Here is a 21,726-nt window from a genome sequence, read left to right on the forward strand (position 1 = left end):
TACTTGGATCAAAATATGTGTGTGTCAGTTTAAGTTAGGAGCCAGATATTTCAGCTGATCAAGGAGAAAACATTTTCCAATGATGAAATTTACAATGCCTGGAACTGGCCACACACTCACCACAGATCACAGTATTACACACTTATTCCAACTCCCTAGTCAGAATGCAGACTGTAATTCAATGAACACAATATGCAATCATGTAGGTAAAATTAGCTATTGTTTTTATTCAGCATTTCCCAAACGAGACAGTTGAATGGATGACACATACATCTTTTGTTTTGTTAACACTGAGGTACAAACCTGCATATGCATATCACCCTCATACATTCCCTCTCCCGCAACTATTCCTGATCTCTGTAACACTTTGCCTATCTTTCATGATACAGACACAACCATGGGGCCACACATGGGGAGGTTGAAGAAAGGGTACTAGGCCTAGCCTACTGCAGTCCATCAAGAGCAGCCATGGAGGAGGACAACAGGGTGCTGAACAAATCTCTCTTTTGCCCTTATGAATCAATTACATTTTTTAAAAAGGAAAATATATATTATTGTATGGTTTCATTAGCATTTCAGTGATATACTTGTTTTAAACATATAGCATTACACAAGCACACTGACTTCTGCGTTTCTGTTTTCTTCCTAATATGCTTCTGAAGGACAGCAGAAGAGGGATGGGACAGGTGGGAGTAGCCTATGGTTCTACACAGGTCTGAGCAGGTTGGTAGAGTCCGAGTTGGGCTCGATTGATGACCACTGGTTCAGGATGGCAGACTAGGCCATGAAAAAACTGTCCCCAAAACACTGTTTTTCTAAGCGGCTTTATCCCATGCAAATACGCTAAAGCACATGTGAAAACTAACTACATGGCTATGGCTTTTGGTCAAATTCAGTGAATAACTCACAGTTCTCAATTGTTTCTAAGTGTAGCCGCACAAAAACATCAAAACAAAACTTTTACACAGTCCTGGCTCCATGAACGGTAAACAAACCGTTTCTTGGACCAAGCCGTAAAATAATTCCAGCCAATCAAAACATTGCCTCAGGAGCATGAAATGGAGTGATGTAATATAATTTGTTGTTGAGCTGAAATATAAACAACCTTTCGCCAGGATTGTAAGACTGCTCCTTAAAGTCAGTATGATCGTAGTGTCCTTCACATACATGTGATGACCCCAAAATAAGAGATCGACTGACAAAGCTTCAGACACAGGCACACCCAACTTCAAACAGTTCCCACGAGGACAGCAGGCCCATTCAGATGTCCACTGAAGAACAACAGAGCATCAGACATCAGAGATATGAATACTGTCCTCTTCAAATATTTACTTTCTGAAAATGCCGTGCTTACACAGCTGAAAGGAAAGCCGGCCTGCTCATCCTGTGGTGCAGCCCTTTGTGCAAACTTGTTTACTTATACGCTGGTAGACATTTCAGGGAAACCATGTCACATTTCAATTACAACTAATGGGAGAATTGATGTGATAAAATATATTTGCTCCCAGGATTTAAACATAATTTGAACAAGAAATACAAAAAAAAAAAAAAAAAAAGATTATGTTTTTCATCAAAAAAAGAGAAAGATTTGACAAATTATATAAATCTATGGCAGATGTTGGCCCACAACATTACCCACTCAGACAAAATAATTCACAAAAATGATATACACAATAGATATGCTCTGTTTTTGTTGTTGTTGTTGTTGTTCATGACAAATTGACAGCCCAAAAATAGCTTGAACAGGAGGGTGACTATGTCCCCTTGATCCTGAATGGTTGAGTGGTCCTGAGAGACAGAGTCAAGGCACTGGGGGAGATTTCGGGAGGGGGGTGGGGTGGGGGGTGTCTGGACCAATAAGAAATGGCAGATGTCAGCAGAGAAATTAGATGGCATTCGATTGGACACTACGGACAGACTGGAGTATTTCAAGGTCTGACCACACCTACCACAAAAGTTCAACAAATACTGCAAATTTGCATATACAAAGTACACACACTGCTACACCTACACACTTGTAAGCGAGTACACACTCATGCACGCACACAGACACACATTCATACAAACATAATGGCAAATACATGGTTTTGTCAGAATTAACACAATTACCAACCTATCTAAAACATGAAACATGGCCTCATTTTAGTTGGCAATATTTTACAAACAAAGAATAGAATCAGCAGACCTGGCAAGTAACCTTATATTTTCAAAATCATTAGATATAGTCATATCTGTATATATGCCACATTATTAGGTAGCCCTTTCAAGCCATAAATGCCTTTCTACCCATTCACAAATAGGTCCCTGGAAGTAGTCTCAGTTGGGCTAGAGGGCAAGCTCCCGCTATTTGGCTACAGTAAAAAAAAGTGCACAAAAAAAACACGGAAGATGACACATCGAAAGTCTTGACGAGAACTGAAACTGCATTGGGGAAGAACGGAAGGAAGGGAGGAAGGAAAGTGGGGAGAAAGGTCAGAACCGAGGGATGAGAGAAGTGAACGTGTGGAGGAGGAGGAAGAAGAAGAAACCAAAGCTGGGTCGCGTGTTGTTGTCATGAGATTCGTTTCCTCAGCGTCAACTTCTGATGATCTCATCTCGATGGCTTTAATACTGTCCATCTGGGGCCACAGTGTCCCAAGGGTGTTCAGGGATAACGCAAAAAAAAAGAAGAAGTACTGTAGTAAATCAAGTTAAATAGCACACATCACTGTGGGCACAAATACTGATCATTATTAAAGAGCACATATAATACAGTGTGTTGTGCAAAAATGAGTATGAGAACTTCCCAGTAAACCACATTTACACAGTCCACATGAATAGATAAAAAAATAAAAAATAAAATAAAATAAAATAAAAAAAGAGACCACTGTTGGGAAATTGTTGAACTGTTGCCTATTGTTCCATAAAGCATAGCATATTAACATAATTATCTTTACATGAAAACCCCAGTGTGTACAGACTTCACAGGCCTATTTCTACAGGCAGCTGCCCACAACACACGTGATGTTACTTGGCCTAAAGAAGACTCCTCAACCAGTCATGGATGCGCCAGAGACCTAAGACTACATTTCCCATGAATGCCCTGCGGTAAACATTCACTTTACACAGTCTCACAATATGGCCCTCACAGAACGTCTCCAGGGAGCTTTAAACGCGTAGCTCTGGAAATTCCCATCCCCTAGTTCCTTCACCCTCAATTCAAACTCCACTTTTCAAACTCGTGCCTTTACAAGTAACAAAAACATACAGTAATTGCCACTCGTCTTTGGAAAGGTTCCCCGTTTCCCACAGTAATACATATTTTGGCTTCCAACAACAAAAGGAATGGGAGGCTCCATGACAACACAATATGTGGCGGGGAGGCTCACAATGGTCCATGTTATCTACAAAAGAGGGAATGTACAGCACACACAGCAGTATACAGCAGAGTAGCCAGTCCCAGATGCTCAACACACCCTTCTCAAAGCACAGTCGGCGTCCGTGCATGTGCGTGTGTGTGTGTGTGTGTGTGTGTGCGTGTGTGTGTGTATGTGTGTAGGTGTGTGTGTGTATATGTGTGTGTGTGTGTGTGTGTGTGTGTGTGTGGAGAGGAACTAGAATGGACAATGTCAGGAGAGCCAATGTTTTAAGAAGTGGGCAAGGAGCCAGGACATTGTCCGAGGAGAGTGGTGATGGTTGGGGGGGAGGGAGGGGGGGGTCACAATGACGCAGGATGGGTGGGTGCAGCCGCAGTGTACTATATGCTGGGGGGCGACGGGATCGCGGAAGGATCTGGTCAAACAAACAGGAATCAGACGCGACGGAACCGCAGTCGGGGGAAGGTGCCACATGAAAAAGGGCCTGTGGAAAGCTCTGGATTTTAAGGTGTGTGTGTGTGGGGGATGGTGGTAGGGTGTTAGTTTTGGGCTGAGCTCCAAATCTGGAGGTCTCAAGGTTGTATACAGGCAGCCTAAGATGGCAAAGTGTCCCTTATTTACACTATGAAGGGTAGATGTTTACTGGCACACACCATAAGGATATATACCTGCAGGCAAGGTGCCCGCAGGAGGGCATGTCTCAGCTAAAATCAATACCAGCCAAGGACCAAAGCGATAGACCTCATTTAATTCAAATTTTGGCAGAGCGAATAGGTCATTCTGAGGGCACTTTTACCCGACTGGTGGACTGCCAGCAACCATTAATGAAAACCACAAAAAAAAACAGCAAACAGCAAATACTTCTTAAGAGGAACTGTTCAAGGAACGTCTGTTTTGGCTGAGTTGGCCAGTTACTTTGTGCCGCTCAGGAGGGGTGTGTCACTCTTGAGGCCCTTCCCCCTCATTCTGTTCTATGCAAGAACTCTTGAATATTGGCAATAATGGAGGTGGCACTGGGCCCATGTTGAGTGTGCTGAGGTTACACATGAGGGTCTGGGAGACTGGACAGAGGAGGGGGGCCAGTGCAGGGTTTTGGGACGAGAGAGCTGGACAACGGGGTAACTGAAATGGCTAGGTGTGAGGAGGGTGGATGGGTTGGGGTGAGGTGGTGGTGGGGTGAAGATTGTGTGAGTGTGTGTGTGGTGGGGGGGCTGTGGTTTAGGGTGGGGGTCAGGTTTCAGGCGAGGCGACTCAGGACAGGCTCAGGTAGTCGAAGAGCAGCGGCACGAGGAAGACGCAGCTGAAGGCCACCGTGCCGTAGACCAGGTAGCGGTAGGTCAGCTCCACGCCCGCGTGCTGCCGCGCCACCCTCACGTCGCCCGCCGGCACGCCGAACACGCGGCACGCCAGCGGGATGGTCAGCGTCTTCATGGCGGCCCGCGTGGCCAGCAGCACCGGCACGCCCACCAGCAGCCGGGCCAGCGCTCGGCCCAGCAGCGGCCCGTCCACCGCCGGCATGGCCAGCGGCAGCAGCTCCAGCGACGGGTCCGGCTGGAGGCCCAGCCGGTGGTTGAGGTGCGAGGCCAGGGCAGCGCCGGCGCCGGTGCTCAGGGCCTGGGCCGTGTCGCCGCGCGACGTGCTCCACGTGTCCAGCGAGAAGGCCAGCAGGCCCAGGCCCACGTGCACCAGCGCGATCACCAGGGAGGCGTGCGCGCCGGCCAGGTAGTACTGATCGATGCCGTCCAGCAGCGGCTGGAAGACGGCCAGGATGAGGACGCTGTACAGGAACCCTGTGATGACCTCCTGTAGAACAGAGGGAAAGAGAGAGAGGGAGGGGGAGAGAGGGAGAGAGATAGAGAGAGAGAGAGAGAGAGAGAGGGAGAGAGAGAGATTGAGAGAGTGGGGGGAGGGGGTAAAGGCTGAGTTAGATAGATAACCAAACCATGGCAGCTTGAAGAGTTCAGAGTTCATTTAAGGCACAGCTCAGCTCACGTTGCTGTGCTCAGGGAAAGTATTCTCGCTTATGCTTTAGATGCATCTTCCCAAAAAACAGTGCAGTCAACAACATGTTCTCGGAAACTTCCTGTTCCACATTGACTCAGAATTTAGTGCTGATGTGTCCCAAGACATAGTCTGATTTATAGTTTCAGTTGCTATGATACAAAACACACACACACACACACACACACAGTACACACACACACACACCACACACACACACACAAAGACACACATACTGTACACACACACACAGTGTGGTGCAACCAGCTGCTGCTTGGTGTCCACAACTCTTATAAAACACATTTTATCACAGAAACAGCTTTAAAGTGAGAAAAGACAGAAGACGATGAGAAGTCTCTACCCTTCCCAGGGGCTGACTGGCTGCACAGGAAACATGGCCTGCCCAACCGAGGACACCATTTGTCTGTCGGACCTCGACACTTTAGCCACAGAGTGGGTCAATACGGACAGAGGGCTTATTTGTGTATCAACAAGGTGCCCGAGGTGGAGGCACTGAGCCAACTGTATCATGTGTGGAACTGGCTGGTCCCCCGGTTCCACTCAATGGCCCAATAACAGTGGGCCAAAGGCCAGCGCTGGAGGGCTCTCTCGTGGGTGGCAAGGGTTGGCCCTGACATTCTTAATGCAATCACACTTTGCCCTTTATGTGTGTTTCTGTGTGCGTGTGTGTATATCAGAGTGAATGAGAGAGAGAGAGAGAGAGAGAGAGCGAGAGAGAGAGAGTGTGAGTGAGTGAGTGAGTGAGTGAGAGAGATGAGATGACATTCCATAAGTGCCTACCTAAGTCCACATTTACATTCCTATCAGCTGAAGCCACAATGGAACTTACATCTACTACTACCACCAGCACAACTACTACTACTACTACTACTACTACTACTTTCCACTGCTTACTGATGCAATACACATGTATGTGCTGCTGCTGCTGCTACTACTACTACTACAACAACAACTACTGTAACTCTACAACTACCTGGTAACAGTATTACTGCAACTACTTATTATTTCCATTTAAACGATTAAAATCAGTATTGGTATATCATTTGTGGACTTATACTATAATAGTGAGGTCTTTCTGAACACTCTATATTTTTTACTTTACTATTAAAAGTACTATCCAGTTTGAGTTTGGTGTACTTTCTAATGGCTGCAAACTAAACCACCGTGAAGCCATATGTACGTCACAATGCTAAATAAAGGCCTAATAAGAAAAATAAAATTCCAACCACACACAAGCCACACACAAGTGCACACACATGCACTCACTCATGCTGACACACACACACACACACACACACAGTGACACAAGAAGCCAACTGTTAGCGACTGCACATGCACACATGCTCTGGTTTGACTTCTGATCCCAGACTTGTGAAACTCTGCCAGGTCTCCAAAGACACTAGGAGGCCAAAGGGCGCTCTTGTTCCTCACAAGAGATCAGCACTTCTGGATAAAAAGAAATGACCTGTTATGAACCAAATAGGAACCGCAGGCTCAATTAAAATCGATTTGAAATAAAATTCAAATAAAGGGAAAATTCATGAAGGTGCCATTCATTGGAAGATGCAGTGGAAGTCAAAGGCAGCTAGAGCAGAACTCTCTAAAAGTGCTCACAACTCGTGAGGGTGTGTGTGTGTGTGTGTGTGTGTGTGTGTGTGTGTGTGTGTGTGTTCACTACTCAAGGACGGATAAAGAGGCCAAATTCCTGTGTGTGTAACACACTGGCCAGTGGCCACTAATCACTATTCGCATTGACATTCCTCTCACTATTCTGGCCATGTGTCTGTGATCTCACCCACACTCGGCGAATACTTCCTTCATCCTACACACTGTTCTCAGGGCAACTCACTGAATCAGCCTGCGCCACACTACACAAACGAGGTTGAAAACAATGTCAAAGACCTGGGCAATGTACATCATCACATGCCAGACTGTTTTGACATAGCAGAGTCAAATTATAGGCCTGGGAGGAATTGTGCTATGACACATGGGGCCGTGTTTTGAAACCTTGTGAGTGAGGGTTTAAATCTAATCTAAAAACAAAATATGTTGTAAGAATGATAACTGCTGGCAGTTGCTCCACACAATGCATTTTTAGTACGGTACATCTTGTATCTCAGTCACCTCAATAAAATGCTACCAGGCCATACTATAACAGCATGAAGCCCATTCATTATTGATTTAATGCATTATTAATGGTTGTCAAATCAGGCCAGGTTTATCGCTTCCTTTCCTAAAAGTATGATTAACATACCATCCATCCGAGATTAACGTCTAAAGAGTAAGATGGCAGGAGAGCGATACCACGTAGAAACTGAGCCTGAGTCGAATTTCAATTTTTCCAAGAAATAGGCTCGAGAGCTCTGTGTGACAACAGAACACGAGCCAGTCCCGCTCTCTAATCGTAGTGGTGCAGGGCCAGGCCAACACAAAGCATAAACATTATCCTTGGCTTCCACTAGCAGCCAATAAGAGCCCGTCATACCAACTTCCTGTTTGAGCTCTCACTGGGGGAGGCCCTCTCTCTCTCTCTCTCTCTCCCTCCCTCCCTCCCTCTCTCTCTCTTTCTCTCCCTTTCACCTTATTTCTCTTCTCATATCACCCAGTTAGAAAATCATCCTTCGCAAGAATCTGTCCCTGCTTCTTTGAAGTGCTGAATCTGTTGTCTCTTTTCCTCTGAAACTTATCGCACCTATCTCTCAGTTGACCCTGACCACCCCCTCTGTAGTAATCGTGCTCATACGCCACGGGGGCTCCAACAGCTCCAGGCAGTGGAGGAGAGGTGACCCGGGAGGGGGGGGAAGACGTGGCTTGCGGTGAGGTGGCTCACGGTGGACTCTGCTCGCCGACCTCAGCAAAACGAGGGAGATCAAACCTGATGAACCTGCGACGGTGCTCCACTTCGGCTCGAGCCGTCGGTGGCCTCTGTGAGCGTTAACTGCATCAGAGATTGTGTGCATTTAATGCTCAGAGTGCTCTTCAGTTTCCACACACACACGCACGCACACACGCACGCGCGCACATGCAAACACGCACACACACGCATGCACACACACACACGGCAACTGTAGAGCTCCCTGTAGAGCTCCCTCAAGCTGGTTGCATGGTTGCAAAATTGCCTTGCTGGTTTTCTCGGTAGCGACTCGTGCTACGGTACGTCTACGCTGTATAGCTACGCTAGGTGAACGATTCGCCTAAATTACAAGTTCGATTAGCATCAAATTGGCCTTGTGAACGTGAGAATCTTGCATAGTGTACCTTTGACACGCTATCAGCTTTATTACAGTGTTATTAGAGGTCACAGTGAGAGTGAGTCAATGACCCCCATTTAGAACTACGATTTGCTCTTCACAGTTGGTGATACGAAGCAGGAGGATCTTAAAACTAGTCTAACAACTTAATATTTCCCCACACGCCTACCATCTTTTCAGAACTTCACAAACACCTTGGAAGTCAAATTCCTGATCATCTGTTTGGAATGGACAGACAAAGAGAAAAGGCCCCAGTAACGCTCCGTCGGCTTTTCAAAGAACCTACTTAAGAGAAACTCTCAGCGGTATATCACCGATATATTCATTTAAGCACACAAGAAGGCTTTAAAAAGCTTCTGGACAACAGCCTCTCAATAATTGCCTTCAGCACAGCACACACCATGTAGTCCCCACATTTCAATTCTACAGCCCATTCCCCATTCACACAGCTCAGCCTCAAGCTTGCTACTGAGATCAAGACCGGTTGGTGAACAACACACTGTTCTGATTCGGCCAATTAGCTCCAAGCGGGTGGGATCAGTGGACCCACTGGCCAATCGTAATCCATCTCCATCACAGCTCCCGCTGACCCAGTTCTGTGGATGCTGTACAGCTGGGTGATGATGTGGGGGGATGAAGTGAATAATGCACTCCTGCAGTATCCTTTACACATGCACTCCAGCCCCCTCAGAGCCCCCTATCAGTCTCGCTCTCTCTCTCTCTCTCTCTCTCTCCTTCTCGCTCGCTCTCTCTCTCTCTTCTTTTTCTTCTTCCCCCCCTTCATGCAAGCAAGCAATTGCGATAAGTGCAGATTACGTCACTGTTAGCGACCGATGCCTTCTCTCCATCCCTCCAGAGCCGTGCTGAACGTGAGCCAGCATCTCAGACGGATTGTTGTACACTGAGTGTTGCACAGTGGTGATTTTTCTCCAATCCAAGTCTGGGAAGGGAGCCGGTGGGGGGCGTGATCTTCTGTTAATTTTAGGATGCGGACGGAACGATGCCCCAGTGGATGACGGGGCTTTAAATAGAAAGACACTCACACCTCGTTGTCAGGGCTGTGCGTGGCACAGGCTCAATAGCAGTACAAGTTGTCTGACGCCTGGTCTTGAGGGGGTGACGTCAATTCCGTGCCTGATTCGAGAATGCACGCACGCATGCACACGCACGCACACGCACACACAGGCGCATCCACACACTCACACACACACATCTACACACACAAACCTAACAGAGACGCAGCCACACACACTCACACACACGCAGTATGGAGCACAGGCACACCCCGACACACACACATACCGAACACATACCGAACACACACACACACACACACACACACCAATACTTAATACAGATGGAACGACCACACACACACAAATAGGGTCATTCCGTGTCAAATCACCCAGTGCGGGAAAGTGACCCTCTCCGAAAAAATCTGAAATAAATCACAGGTGTTTGTAGACTAGACCTATGCACAAATCTGAAATAGTATACCTGGATCACTAATGGTTTAAAATCTACAGGCCTTTGAAGCTTCAAGTCATTTTAAGCATTGTGGTGAACAGTCCTTTTTGGTCAACTTGCAACGTTATTGGTTCTTTTGGTATTTCACACACATCAGTGAAACTATGTGAATGGAAGCACATTTTCCTGTTGAATTAAGAAATCTAATCAGATGAGACGTGTCTTGTGTAATTTCCCCTCTGCAAAGCTCTGAAAATGGCTATAAATTCATTATGTGAAAAGACATCATCACTTTTGAAGGCTTCTCATTCGAAAGGTATGTGCCACAAATTTCATCAGGTTTTTTTCCCACTCATATATGGACTATAAGGTCATGTCCATGCATCAACTTTGGTTGTAATCGTTGTCATATTGTCAGAGCATTTTGTTTTAATTGGGCTTGATTTTCAAAAAGCCCATTTTCGTCCTATCATTTCACCATGTGGACAGTTAACAGGATTTTTTTTAATTTTACCATATCACATTCTGTATGTGAGGATCATCTGTCCAAAATTTGGGCTTGTTGCTGAGTTTCTTTATTGGAGATATGATTTTTGGAAAATATCCTCTATAAATCCACTGAACTTGCATTGGATCTGCAGTACTACTTTGCACCACATGGGGTGCTCTTTTAATACAATGGAAGTCAATGGAAGAGTAAGAGATTCACTTGTTTGCTGCACATATCCAATCTAAACACACATTTTATGGTTCATAGTTGAATTGCTCCAAGTAATGATTGCAACATGAACAACATACTACTCATAAATAAATCTTATTTAGCTAAATAAACTGATCAAGCTAAATATACACACATAAGACTGACTGATCATACATGCAGCAAGAGGATTTAGCTTGCCATCTTTGTAACAGTTTTCTACACCACCATAGAAGTTGGAAAATGAGAGTCATGAACATATTCAAGAAAAAAGGGGTTTCAAGAATTCAGTGCATTATCAGATGCAGAAAAAGCGTCAGATGCAGTTTAGAGCAGATATTTCACTTGATGAAGATGACCATGCATGTTTCCATCACATAAAAGTTTTAATCAAAAGGTATGAGGGCTCAAAACGCTATTGCCTGGATCCAAGACGCATTCATGAAAAGGAGATAACTCATCAAGTATCTTGTATGTATGATGACCAGTCAGTCTTATGTGTGTATAATTTGCTTGATCCGCTTATTTTCTCTAAATAAGATTTATTTATGAGTAGTATGTTGTTCATGTTGCAATAATTACTTGGAGAAATTCAACTATGAACCATAAAATGTGTGTTTAGATTGGATATGTGCAGCAAACAAGTGAATCTCTTACTCTTCCATTGACTTCCATTGTATTAAAAGAGCACCCCATGTGGTGCAAAGTGGTACTGCAGATCCAATGCAAGTTCAGTGGATTTATAGAGAATATTTTCCAAAAATCATATCTCCAATAAAGAAACTCAGCAACAAGCCCACATTTTGGACAGATGATCCTCACATACAGAATGTGATATGGTAAAATTTTAAAAAATCCTGTTAACTGTCCACATGGTGAAATGATAGGACGAAAATGGGCTTTTTGAAAATCAAGCCCAATTAAAACAAAATGCTCTGACAATATGACAACGATTACAACCAAAGTTGATGCATGGACATGACCTTATAGTCCATATATGAGTGGGAAAAAAACCTGATGAAATTTGTGGCACATACCTTTCGAATGAGAAGCCTTCAAAAGTGATGATGTCTTTTCACATAATGAATTTATAGCCATTTTCAGAGCTTTGCAGAGGGGAAATTACACAAGACACATCTCATCTGATTAGATTTCTTAATTCAACAGGAAAATGTGCTTCCATTCACATAGTTTCACTGATGTGTGTGAAATACCAAAAGAACCAATAACGTTGCAAGTTGACCAAAAAGGATTGTTCACCACAATGCTTAAAATGACTTGAAGCTTCAAAGGGCTGCAGTTTTTAAACCATTAGTGATCCAGACATACTATTTAAGATTTGTGCATAGGTCTAGGCTACAAACACCTGTGATTTATTTCAGATTTTTTTGGAGAGGGTCACTTTCCAAATTGGCTGAAATTGGGTGATTTGACACGGAATGACCCAATACCTAACACAGGCGCAGCGCGCGCACACACACACACACACACACACACACACACACACACACACACACACACACACACACACACACACACACACACACACACACACACACACACACACACACACACACACACACACACACACACACACACACACACACACACACACACACACACACACACACACACACACACACACACACACACACACACACACACACAGTGGCATTGTGCTAAGCCATCAATCAGTAGTGATGAGTCACGGACATCCTGTGTTGTTCCCCTTCCCATCTGTCTCGTCTGCGCCACTTATCACACACTGCCCCAGGGAGCATCCGGCTGCGCCAAAACAACCAGCGACACAAACATGGCGGCACAAGGCGACTGTTAAAAGAATGTGTGTGTGTGTGTGTGTGTGTGTGTGTGTGTGTGTGTGTGTGTGTGTGGTGATGACAGAGGCCTATCTGGTGTGTTTGTGTCGTACTTAAGTTAACCGAATCCTCACATTGCAGTGCAGATGCAGCTGAGTCACTGGTGAGTCACAGGAACTACATTTAGCCACCAAGAGAGAGGGAGGGAAACAGATGGAGAAAGAGAGAGAGAGAGAGAGAGAGAGATGTAAAGAGAAGAGAGAGATAGAGATGGAGACAGAAACAGATGGATAAAGAGAGAGAGAAAGAGAGAGAGAGAGATGTGGAGAGAGAGAGAGAGAGAGAGAGAGAGAGAGAAAGAGAGCATCTGTATCTCCAGAATGACTCCACAGTATTCAGGAGGTGTGAAGCACTTAGCACACGTGCTGCAACAGTTCACAGTGCAGTTTTCCAGTCGCTGCTGACAGGCTGCTCATGTGTGTTGGCACAACAGGTGCCAAGATGCCTCTCCTCAGGCCAAGATGCATGTTGGTGCAGCGTCAGGACGCTTGCAGATGGTTGTATTGTGTTGTATTTGCTCAACTGAGATGGTAAATGAATATATTTCCAATATAGTATTATATAAAGTAATATATATAATGTATGTACAGGGAAAAAGCCAGATGAAGTCGTGTCCCATTAAGACTGGGTAAAAGGCCTGTGAGTGGTGGTGTGCATGCGCGCTTGTGTGTGTGTGCAAGTACTGTATATGTGTCAAGATTATGCATGTGTGTGTATGTGTGTGTGTGTGTGTGTGTGTGTCTATGTGTCAAGCTTCTGCATGTGTGTGTGTGTGTGTGTGTGTGTGTATGCGCGCATGTGTGTGTGTGTGTGTGTCTATGTGTCAAGCTTCTGCATGTGTGTGTGTGTGTGTGCTCAATACTCTCTACTCACCAGCACAGAATGCATGCCCATGTAGATTCTGCTTATGCACACCAGGAAACTCCAGCAGACCGCCAAGCTCAGACCAAAGAGAAATGGGTACTGCAAGCAGAACAGAAAGGGAGAGAGAACAAAAGAAGAGGGGGAGGGTGGGGGGGTAGACAAGGAGAGATGTGTGGTTATTGAAGTTCAATAGGTTCACCCTTTCCATGAAAATAACTCACCGTGATCTGGAACCAGGTCAAAGCTTTGTTGGCATAACAATCTGTTTGCTGGACACTACGCAGAATGCCAGAGTCAGCTTAAGAGCCCGAACTGGTTTGTGTGTGTGTGTGCGTGTGCGCGCACACAACACACACACAAAAAAAAACCACACACAGGTAGGTTCCTCAAACTTGCCCCTGTCAGAACCAGAAACTCCTAAGTGTGAGCCAATAGACATACAAACAGGGGCTCAAAGAGAGATCACTGTCAAACAATGGCCTTTTACTTTAACGCCACATGCGGGGCCTGTTCCGTGTGATCACTGCTGTTAAGCAAAACCCTCTGGCAAAGGACGAGCGTCGCCCAAGAGTGAGAGGTCCACTGTGAGAATCAGTCAGGGAAACGGCAAATAAGTAGCTGACGGTTCAGGGGCATTTGGTGCCTTTATTAAAAGGCACAGTCCATAATTGTAATCCAAAACACTTTTTTTATTGAGATTTGCTCTACGCAGAGTTTTAGTTGTCTGTTGTGAGTGTGAGTGTGCCTGTGCTTGTGCATGCATGTGCGTGTGTGTGTGAGTGTGAGTGAGTGTGTTTGTTTGTGTGTTACAAAAACAGTACTGGCTGGCTCTGTAACAAAATGCTCAGAATGCCTATGTCATACAATTCCAGCTAAACAGCATGCTATTCTGGGCGCACGAGAGCTCCACAATCCTTCACTAGAATGGCGGGCTTTAAGTGCCTCGGCTCCCGAGTAGGATGCAGCCTTGGTCTGGCATGGATGACCAGTCTAAACAGCGCCGGATCCATTTCTCATAAAGACCTTCTCTCTCATTTGGTTTGCTGTTACTGGGCAAGTCCCCTTGACCCTTCAGCCAGGTCACAGCCCACGGCTGATGACATCATTTAGCAAGCATGCGGGATCATCATCGATTTGGCAGACAAAAAAAAAAAAACAGCACAAAACAACACCACTACAGGACTATGATCTCCACCTCACACACACACATTGCTCTCTCCCTCAAACTTCCCTGACCTCTCCAGAGCCCGTTCCATGCTAAACGACGGAGCGGCCCTGGACTTACAGGATATGGCCTGTAAGTCACGGAAGACCACCCTCAAACAAACACACACACACGGCTTGGATTTTGCCTGCGGGCAATGTTGGCCAGGGCCTCTCTCACCGAAAACACATAGGTTATTGCCACCCACATTCTCACTCTCTCGCTCACGCACATACACGGCTCTCACGGCTCTGGCATAACTCCCCTTCTCAGACCACAATGTGGAGGGGGAGAGAGAGAGAGAGAGAGAGAGAGAAAACAAGGGAGGGAGGGAGGGAGGCCCGCACTATAGCCTTGTCTCAACCCAGCTAGTTGGCGGGCTGCGGAAGGGAGAAAGGCTGCTTTGTTTTGCATGGATTACCATAAAGCCGTCCACACGCATACACCCACGCAGACACAAACACACACACAGGGGACGGTCAGGTCACAACATCTGTACCGCAGCACAAGCCCTCTCCGCTCCTGTCTTTCTTTTACTGGTGGCAGGGTCAGGCCTCTACAGACAGGGACACACACACACACACACACACACACGGCTGTCAGGTCACTGCCGTGTTTGATGAGGTCATCCGGGTAGGCTGCCCATGGCCAGCCACGCTAGGCCCTCAGATGTGGTCCCCTCATCTCACACGCCTGCAGCTGCCTGCCTGCCTGCCTGCCTGCCTGCCTGCCCGCCCGCCCGCTCGCCACGAGCCATCAGGCCTCTGGGTGTGGTGTTGGAAACCACTAGGTGTCCTGGACATCTGGTCAGTCAGATCTCCTGAGGAGGAAACTCTGAGGGGCTGGATGTGCGGTGAGCAGTACGACCCCTTCAAGACCACCTCCAACTGAGTGAGGGAGGGTTATTATCGGGAGAAATGTGTGTGTGTGTGTGTGTGTGTGTGGGTTGATGGCATATGTGTGTGTGGGTTGATGGTAGGGGGGGGGAGGGTCGGATGTAGAGTGAGGGTTATTATTGGGGGAAATGTGCATGTGAGTGTGTGTGTGTGTGTGTGTGTGTGTGTGTTGATGGTACATATGTGTGTGTGGGTTGATGGTGAAGGGGTTTGGACGATGTAGAGCGTGGGCGTCCACTTCTGTCATTTCCTTCCCCATCTGCTGCTCTGGGGTCAGTGGTAAGCTCAACTAAACGCAACCAGGAGCGTAAATCTCAGCAGCCAACGAGCTAAGGAATATTCTGGAAAAGATCGGGGACATGCATTGCACACACACACACACATGGATGAGAGAGAGAAGCACATGGAGGCGATTTTCCGCAAACCTGTCTAACTGGAACATGTAGGCCAACCTCGTGCTGTCCAGGTTCTGCTCGATTGGAACCCATTCCACGAATCGTGTGCCAGGCACGGGCTCTTAATCCACATAAAGCTCCACTGTCTTTCACGCGTTTCAAATTTTGGACTTGCTGATCCAACACTTTGAATTTCGTTTGGCTCTTTAACCGGCTCTGAAACGTAGCTTAGCTTACATGTGTGGCTTGTGCTTTTAGCCAGACCTACAGCATCAGGATGCAGCCAGTCGACACAACCGCGTACAAAGCGAACGAGAGAGACGGAAACCTAAGCCGGAGTCATTGTTCCAGGCTTCCTGATGTATCGCATAGATGGTGATAGACTACATAAGGGGGTAGCAAGGTCAGATAGGAGCAGATGCCCTCTGGTCGACCATAGGAAAATATGTGCAGCACGGAGGAAAGAGCTAATTGTATTGTTTCGCAAGACATATTTTGCATTTTTTGGCCAGCTCTTTTCTTCCCATCTGGAGGATAACTTAGGACTGTGCACACACATCCACCAACAAGAAGACCAAGACACTGAAATGGTACACAAGAGACACTTCAAGTTCACAGACCCCTTCTGGTCTGCAAGGAGAAGATAAACACACTCTGCAAACTACCTAAACTAGACCGCACAGCGACGGGGCCAAAAAAGCACGTTGACCTAACCATGCCTTTTATTATCTCTAATCGTCCTGTGGCGTCCATCTCACGCCGCGTGGCCAGGGCCAATCGAAGCCTGAGGTATGGGGTGCGGCCGCTCACACCACTCTCTCCCACAGGCTCACACCAGTCCTTTTAGTGCACTTTTATAAACCAAAGCAAGCATTCAAACTGGGCCAAAGATAACAGAGAGAATGGTGTGTTATCACCTGATCCACTCGCTGATGCCTTTTTAACTCACCTCCTCTTTACAGTTTAACGGCCATAAAAGCACTAGAAGTTTCTCAGGGCCCATATGGTGCCAGAGAGAGTGTTAGCCTAGCGAATGTAGCGGAAGCCAGTATGGTGTGCAACGAACAATACAACAAAATTGAGAAGGTGACATTATTTCTTATAGAAGCAACAAACGTAGCTCACTTAGTCATGAACAATATCCTTTAAATTTTATTGTTCCGTTTGGGGAAATTTGTCTTGGACTCATATACTGCACACTTACAGTAAATGATTTTACAGTACAATAAACAAATAAACTCAGTACAAAAACAAATGCAAACAACATAGGCATCATATGTTGGCTACACTTATCTATAGACACAGCGCAACAAAAACTGTGTCAGTCACATGAACACTGTGACAGTTTAGCAATAAAATGGTGTCAACATATACTCCGGGAACTTTTGGAAATGTCCGTCATCATATTTTACGCTCAAAGCACCTCTACCAAACATATTCTCAAACATGTTGACTGCCTGCAGATCGAGTCTTGACTGGATAGTTCTCAGGCAGTCATGCTGAATGTATTTCCCTCTTGTTGAGTCAAAAGAAGACATCTTTGTCAGATACTACGGAAAGCGTTGGGGGCCAGTTACAGTACCCTTTTTCAGTGTGTCTGAGAATACTGATTCAGTTTGTCTAAGATTCATTCCTTCTTCCATACAATGCAGGAGTGACTATGCATTGGTCTCACTGTGTGAGTGACTGAGATTTAAAAAGGAATGCTACACTGCTGCAGGCTACTTCATTATGATGACATGCTATTCCAATCTAAGTAGATAAGGCAGATATGTCCTTGTTTATCAGTGTGTCTGCCAAGATTGAGCTTAGCATATCTCAGCTAACGATAAGAGAGTTAAGCGTGAGCTTTTGGGACACGCTACCAGGGAAGGGACTTTGTCAATTTATGTAGAGTTTCAGACAACGTACAGGTTGACAGGAAAACCAGGACTTTAACCACATCCCTGAAGATTGTATCGGAGATGAACTTCAGTCCATCAGAGCAAAACCCAATGTGTATTAGGTTAAAGAAAAAAGTCTGATCACTTTCATTTTGTATTAGCAAGAAACATAGCTTACAACCTTTGTTTGCCTGTTTGGTTTCCTACGCAATCATTTAATAATATTGACCGTCACAGAGATCAATGCTATACCAAATACCGTAAATTCTTTGCAACCAGAACTCATTCCAATCTCAAAAGTGTGGAGCGGCCTACTGATACTGTAAGCACTGTCTGACTGCATCCATGAGCTCAAGTTTCCAAAACAGAAATGTCTCTGTATCTACTGATGGGCAGTAACACAAGTAAACATCAGAGCATTCTTTTTAACTGTTGAATCTCTGGCATGGAGGAGCACTGAGGGTTTTGTGAATAGAAGAGTTGAGGCTGAAATGTGAACTCTCAGGTGGTGTGTGGGGTCCAAAATGAACCTTGCAACCCCTTTCTGGCTTTGCCCCAAGCTGGTGAAACAGCTAATGAGGGGTCGAAGGGGTTTTTATGGGGTAACAATTTCAGCTATTGTTGCAGTGTTTAATAGGTGATTTGCATATATCTACTATGCATAAGAAATACTAATATTTATTGACCCATACACTTGAGATACTGTCAATGTTTGAGCAGCTACTCTTGAATTAGTGACATGCATTTGCAAGTAGGGATGTTCGAAGTCGGTTGACAAGTAGCTAACGACGTCACAGCCCTATTTTTTTCAGTGCGTGTGAATTAAGATTTCAGGAAGGAGGAGCCCCCGAGCATCCTTGAGATCAGGCCATAGGATCACCGTACCGTAGTCACGATTTATTAGGGCAGAGATGACAATTGCACCATGAGTTTGCACGTGTTTCAATATGGTCGAGGCATGCAAATGACTGATTTTGAATCTGCCAATAAACTAAAGAAGAAGAATTAGACTGATTTTGATTTTTCACTTGCATTTCTCGGTAACTCCCTTAAGTAACATTATCCTCTTGTCACTGTTTACTTTGCATTTGTGTGACTGTGCGTAGTGATGACGGTAGGGATTTAGAACTAGCTGTCTATAGGAGTTTATCTCCTAGAATCTGGATAAAAGCCCATACAGTAGCTAACATAAACTGGTTTCTTTAATCCCTGACTACCACAACTGTCTGTGAGACTATCTGCTTCAGTGTGAGATTGTTTATCATCTAGAGAAGCGTGTGCCATTGACTGACTTACCTGCCAGCGACCATAAGTGAGCATGAAAAGAGAGAAGGGGAGTGCAGTTCCAGTCATAGCGTGGGTGGACGGCATGCTGTATTCCGAATTGTAGAAGACCTCGACTTTGACCACCGGCGGTGAAGCTGGACGTGTCCACCGGATGAGGTCTTTAGTGGACTGTCCGAGAAACAACACCAGCACCCACACCACGATAATCTGTCTGCTGACATAGGCGTCGACGTTCCACATGAGAAAGGGAAAGAAAACGATGAAGAACATCTCATTGCCTAGTTCGGTTCCAAACGTGAAGAGATAGAAGAGGAACTTGTTCTCGATAATGAACTCCTGACCAACATCACCGGTCAAAGAGTTCTTGCGGAGCGGCTTGACAATTCCCTTCGACCCCCCTCGTTCGCTGTCAGCTTTTGAACAGCTCTCGGAAAGAGTATTTTGTTCTTCGGGCATTGCAGCCCCGTTCAGCAAGCCATTCGAGCATTCTTCCTGTTTAGAAGTTTCTGAACTTCTGTCTTTTCTCTGTCGAAGGTCGCTTGGCTTCTCGACAACACTCCCGTCGTCTATGTTGTCTTCTGTACATTGCTTGACACATGTACCGTTAGGGGAAGGCTCCGATTCACTCTCCTCTGTCCTGGCAGATTTTCTGGGAAAGGTCCCCCTGACTCCGCATAGCTTTTGAAATCTCGCCACATGCTTCGGGTCCTGAAGGTTCAGGCAAAGGCGAACAAAGCCCTGTATAAGGTCAGTCGCCATGGTTCTAAGTGAAAACCAAAGAAAATCGCATGTGATTACAGACGCAACGTCGTGCCTGGTGATGATGCGAGTGGGGCGTCTATGCTCCCACTGCTCTGCCTTGAAGCATACAACTAGCTCGCAAAGCTAACGTTAGCTGGCTAACGGACTTGCATGCGCGCATACGATTCTCCTAGCGGTACTAATGTCGCGCAAGTGAATTTCGAAAATGATTTACGTAGAAGACCTCTCGCCTAATCTTGACAGGCGCATTGATCACATACGTTGAGACGGTTGCGCCCGACTGTTCTGAGGCACAGAGAATGTGCTTGTCATTCCAAATCTCTCGACTGTGCACGACCATAGCCTGAGTAAAATCATCTGAACCACGGGTGCGCGCAAGAGCGATGACGTAGAGAAGGTTCCCGTTTCGATGGAGCCACCGTCAGGAATCAAATGATTGTTATAATTTCTCAATCCAACTGAGTCCAGTTGGCAGGATTTCTCAAACAAAATGCACAGTTTGGTCACTTAGCCATAGCTTAGAGGGAAGTATATAATTTTGTGTATAATTCAAAAGTGCTGCAACAAAATTATGTTTCAACATAATAAATCATATTTGCAACCAAGAGGGCATTCACCTGTGTAATGATACAAATTATCTCAGGTTACCCTGACCTTCCCTGATAATTCCCGGCCTTTCTAATTACTATGGCACCATTCCAAAATTACCCAACACAGTAGGCCTATGCCTAATTAAGTGGTGGGCCCATATCAGATAGCCAATAGTTTGTGAGAGCATCAAGGACAGGACCCAGTCAACTCACCAATTTTATAATAATCACTGTAGATCAATCAAATAGGCCTAACCCTGAAGTTGTGACGTTGTCATGTAGGCCTATGATTGCAGTTAACCGTAAAGAAAATAGGCCTACTTTATTTTGAGCTGACATGGGAAGGTATTTCTTCAGTAGCCTATAGTAGCGAGGTTGTAGCCTATGTATGACAGTTTTACATTAGGCTAGACCATCTACTCAATGCATTTCATTAAAAAAAGGCATGTAGGCTCCTTGTAAACACATGCTACAGTAAGTCAGTGATGTAATACTTATATATATACACTATATATATTTTTTTTGTCTAACTGAACCTTTGGTTCATTTCTTTGCAGTCTAACCCATCTTTTCCTACATAGACTTAACTCACATCTGATATCTGATGTGACGCAAGTTAGATGTAACGTATCTGTTTAGGATGGATTGCAATTGATAAGCAGCACACTCTCTGTTCCACTCAAGGTCATTAATGGAGATATCGTGCAGAGATGTCCTGCAGAAAATCCTTTAGGCCTACAGGGGAGTTTAAGCATCACTAATAAACCAGCACACACAGTAGGCTAGTATCATGTTCATATGGGCTTAAATAGGTCTGAATAGATAAAAACTTAATATACATCTTAAAAATTCACTGTTGATATAAAGTAATATGTATAGCCTATGTACCCCTATTCAAATCAATATACTTAAGTCTTTAACTGGGATTTTTTTTGATGAATCTACAATGAGTGTGGGAGGGGATCAGTCTATTGGTCCTGTGTTCTGACCACCATTGCTCTTTGATAGCACTTACTAATATTATATTCATTCTGAGGAACTAGTCTCTAAACAATGTGCTTCATTGTTCACATTGATAGACAGACTACAAATGGTATGTTTGCCAGGGTTTAAACAAACCTAAACTGAAAAGTATGGCCTTTGCTTATTATGCATCAACCCATGGCTTATTATTC

General features: G+C 45.3%; 1 protein-coding gene across 1 annotated transcript; it reads right to left on the reverse strand.

The window, feature by feature from the left end:
• Positions 1 to 203: 203 nt before the first annotated feature.
• On the reverse strand, positions 204 to 20,370 carry sgpp1a (sphingosine-1-phosphate phosphatase 1a). The gene is made up of 3 exons (XM_062550098.1): positions 19,209 to 20,370; positions 13,544 to 13,633; positions 204 to 5,159 (listed from the first exon to the last, which is right to left on the reverse strand). The coding sequence occupies exons 1-3, from the start codon at positions 19,956 to 19,958 to the stop codon at positions 4,608 to 4,610; spliced, it is 1,392 nt and encodes a 463-aa protein (XP_062406082.1). The 5' UTR covers positions 19,959 to 20,370; the 3' UTR covers positions 204 to 4,607.
• Between the last annotated feature and the right edge of the window lie 1,356 nt (positions 20,371 to 21,726).

This window comes from Sardina pilchardus, chromosome 12 (genome assembly GCF_963854185.1).
Source record: "Sardina pilchardus chromosome 12, fSarPil1.1, whole genome shotgun sequence".
NCBI classification, from domain to species: domain Eukaryota; kingdom Metazoa; phylum Chordata; class Actinopteri; order Clupeiformes; family Clupeidae; genus Sardina; species Sardina pilchardus.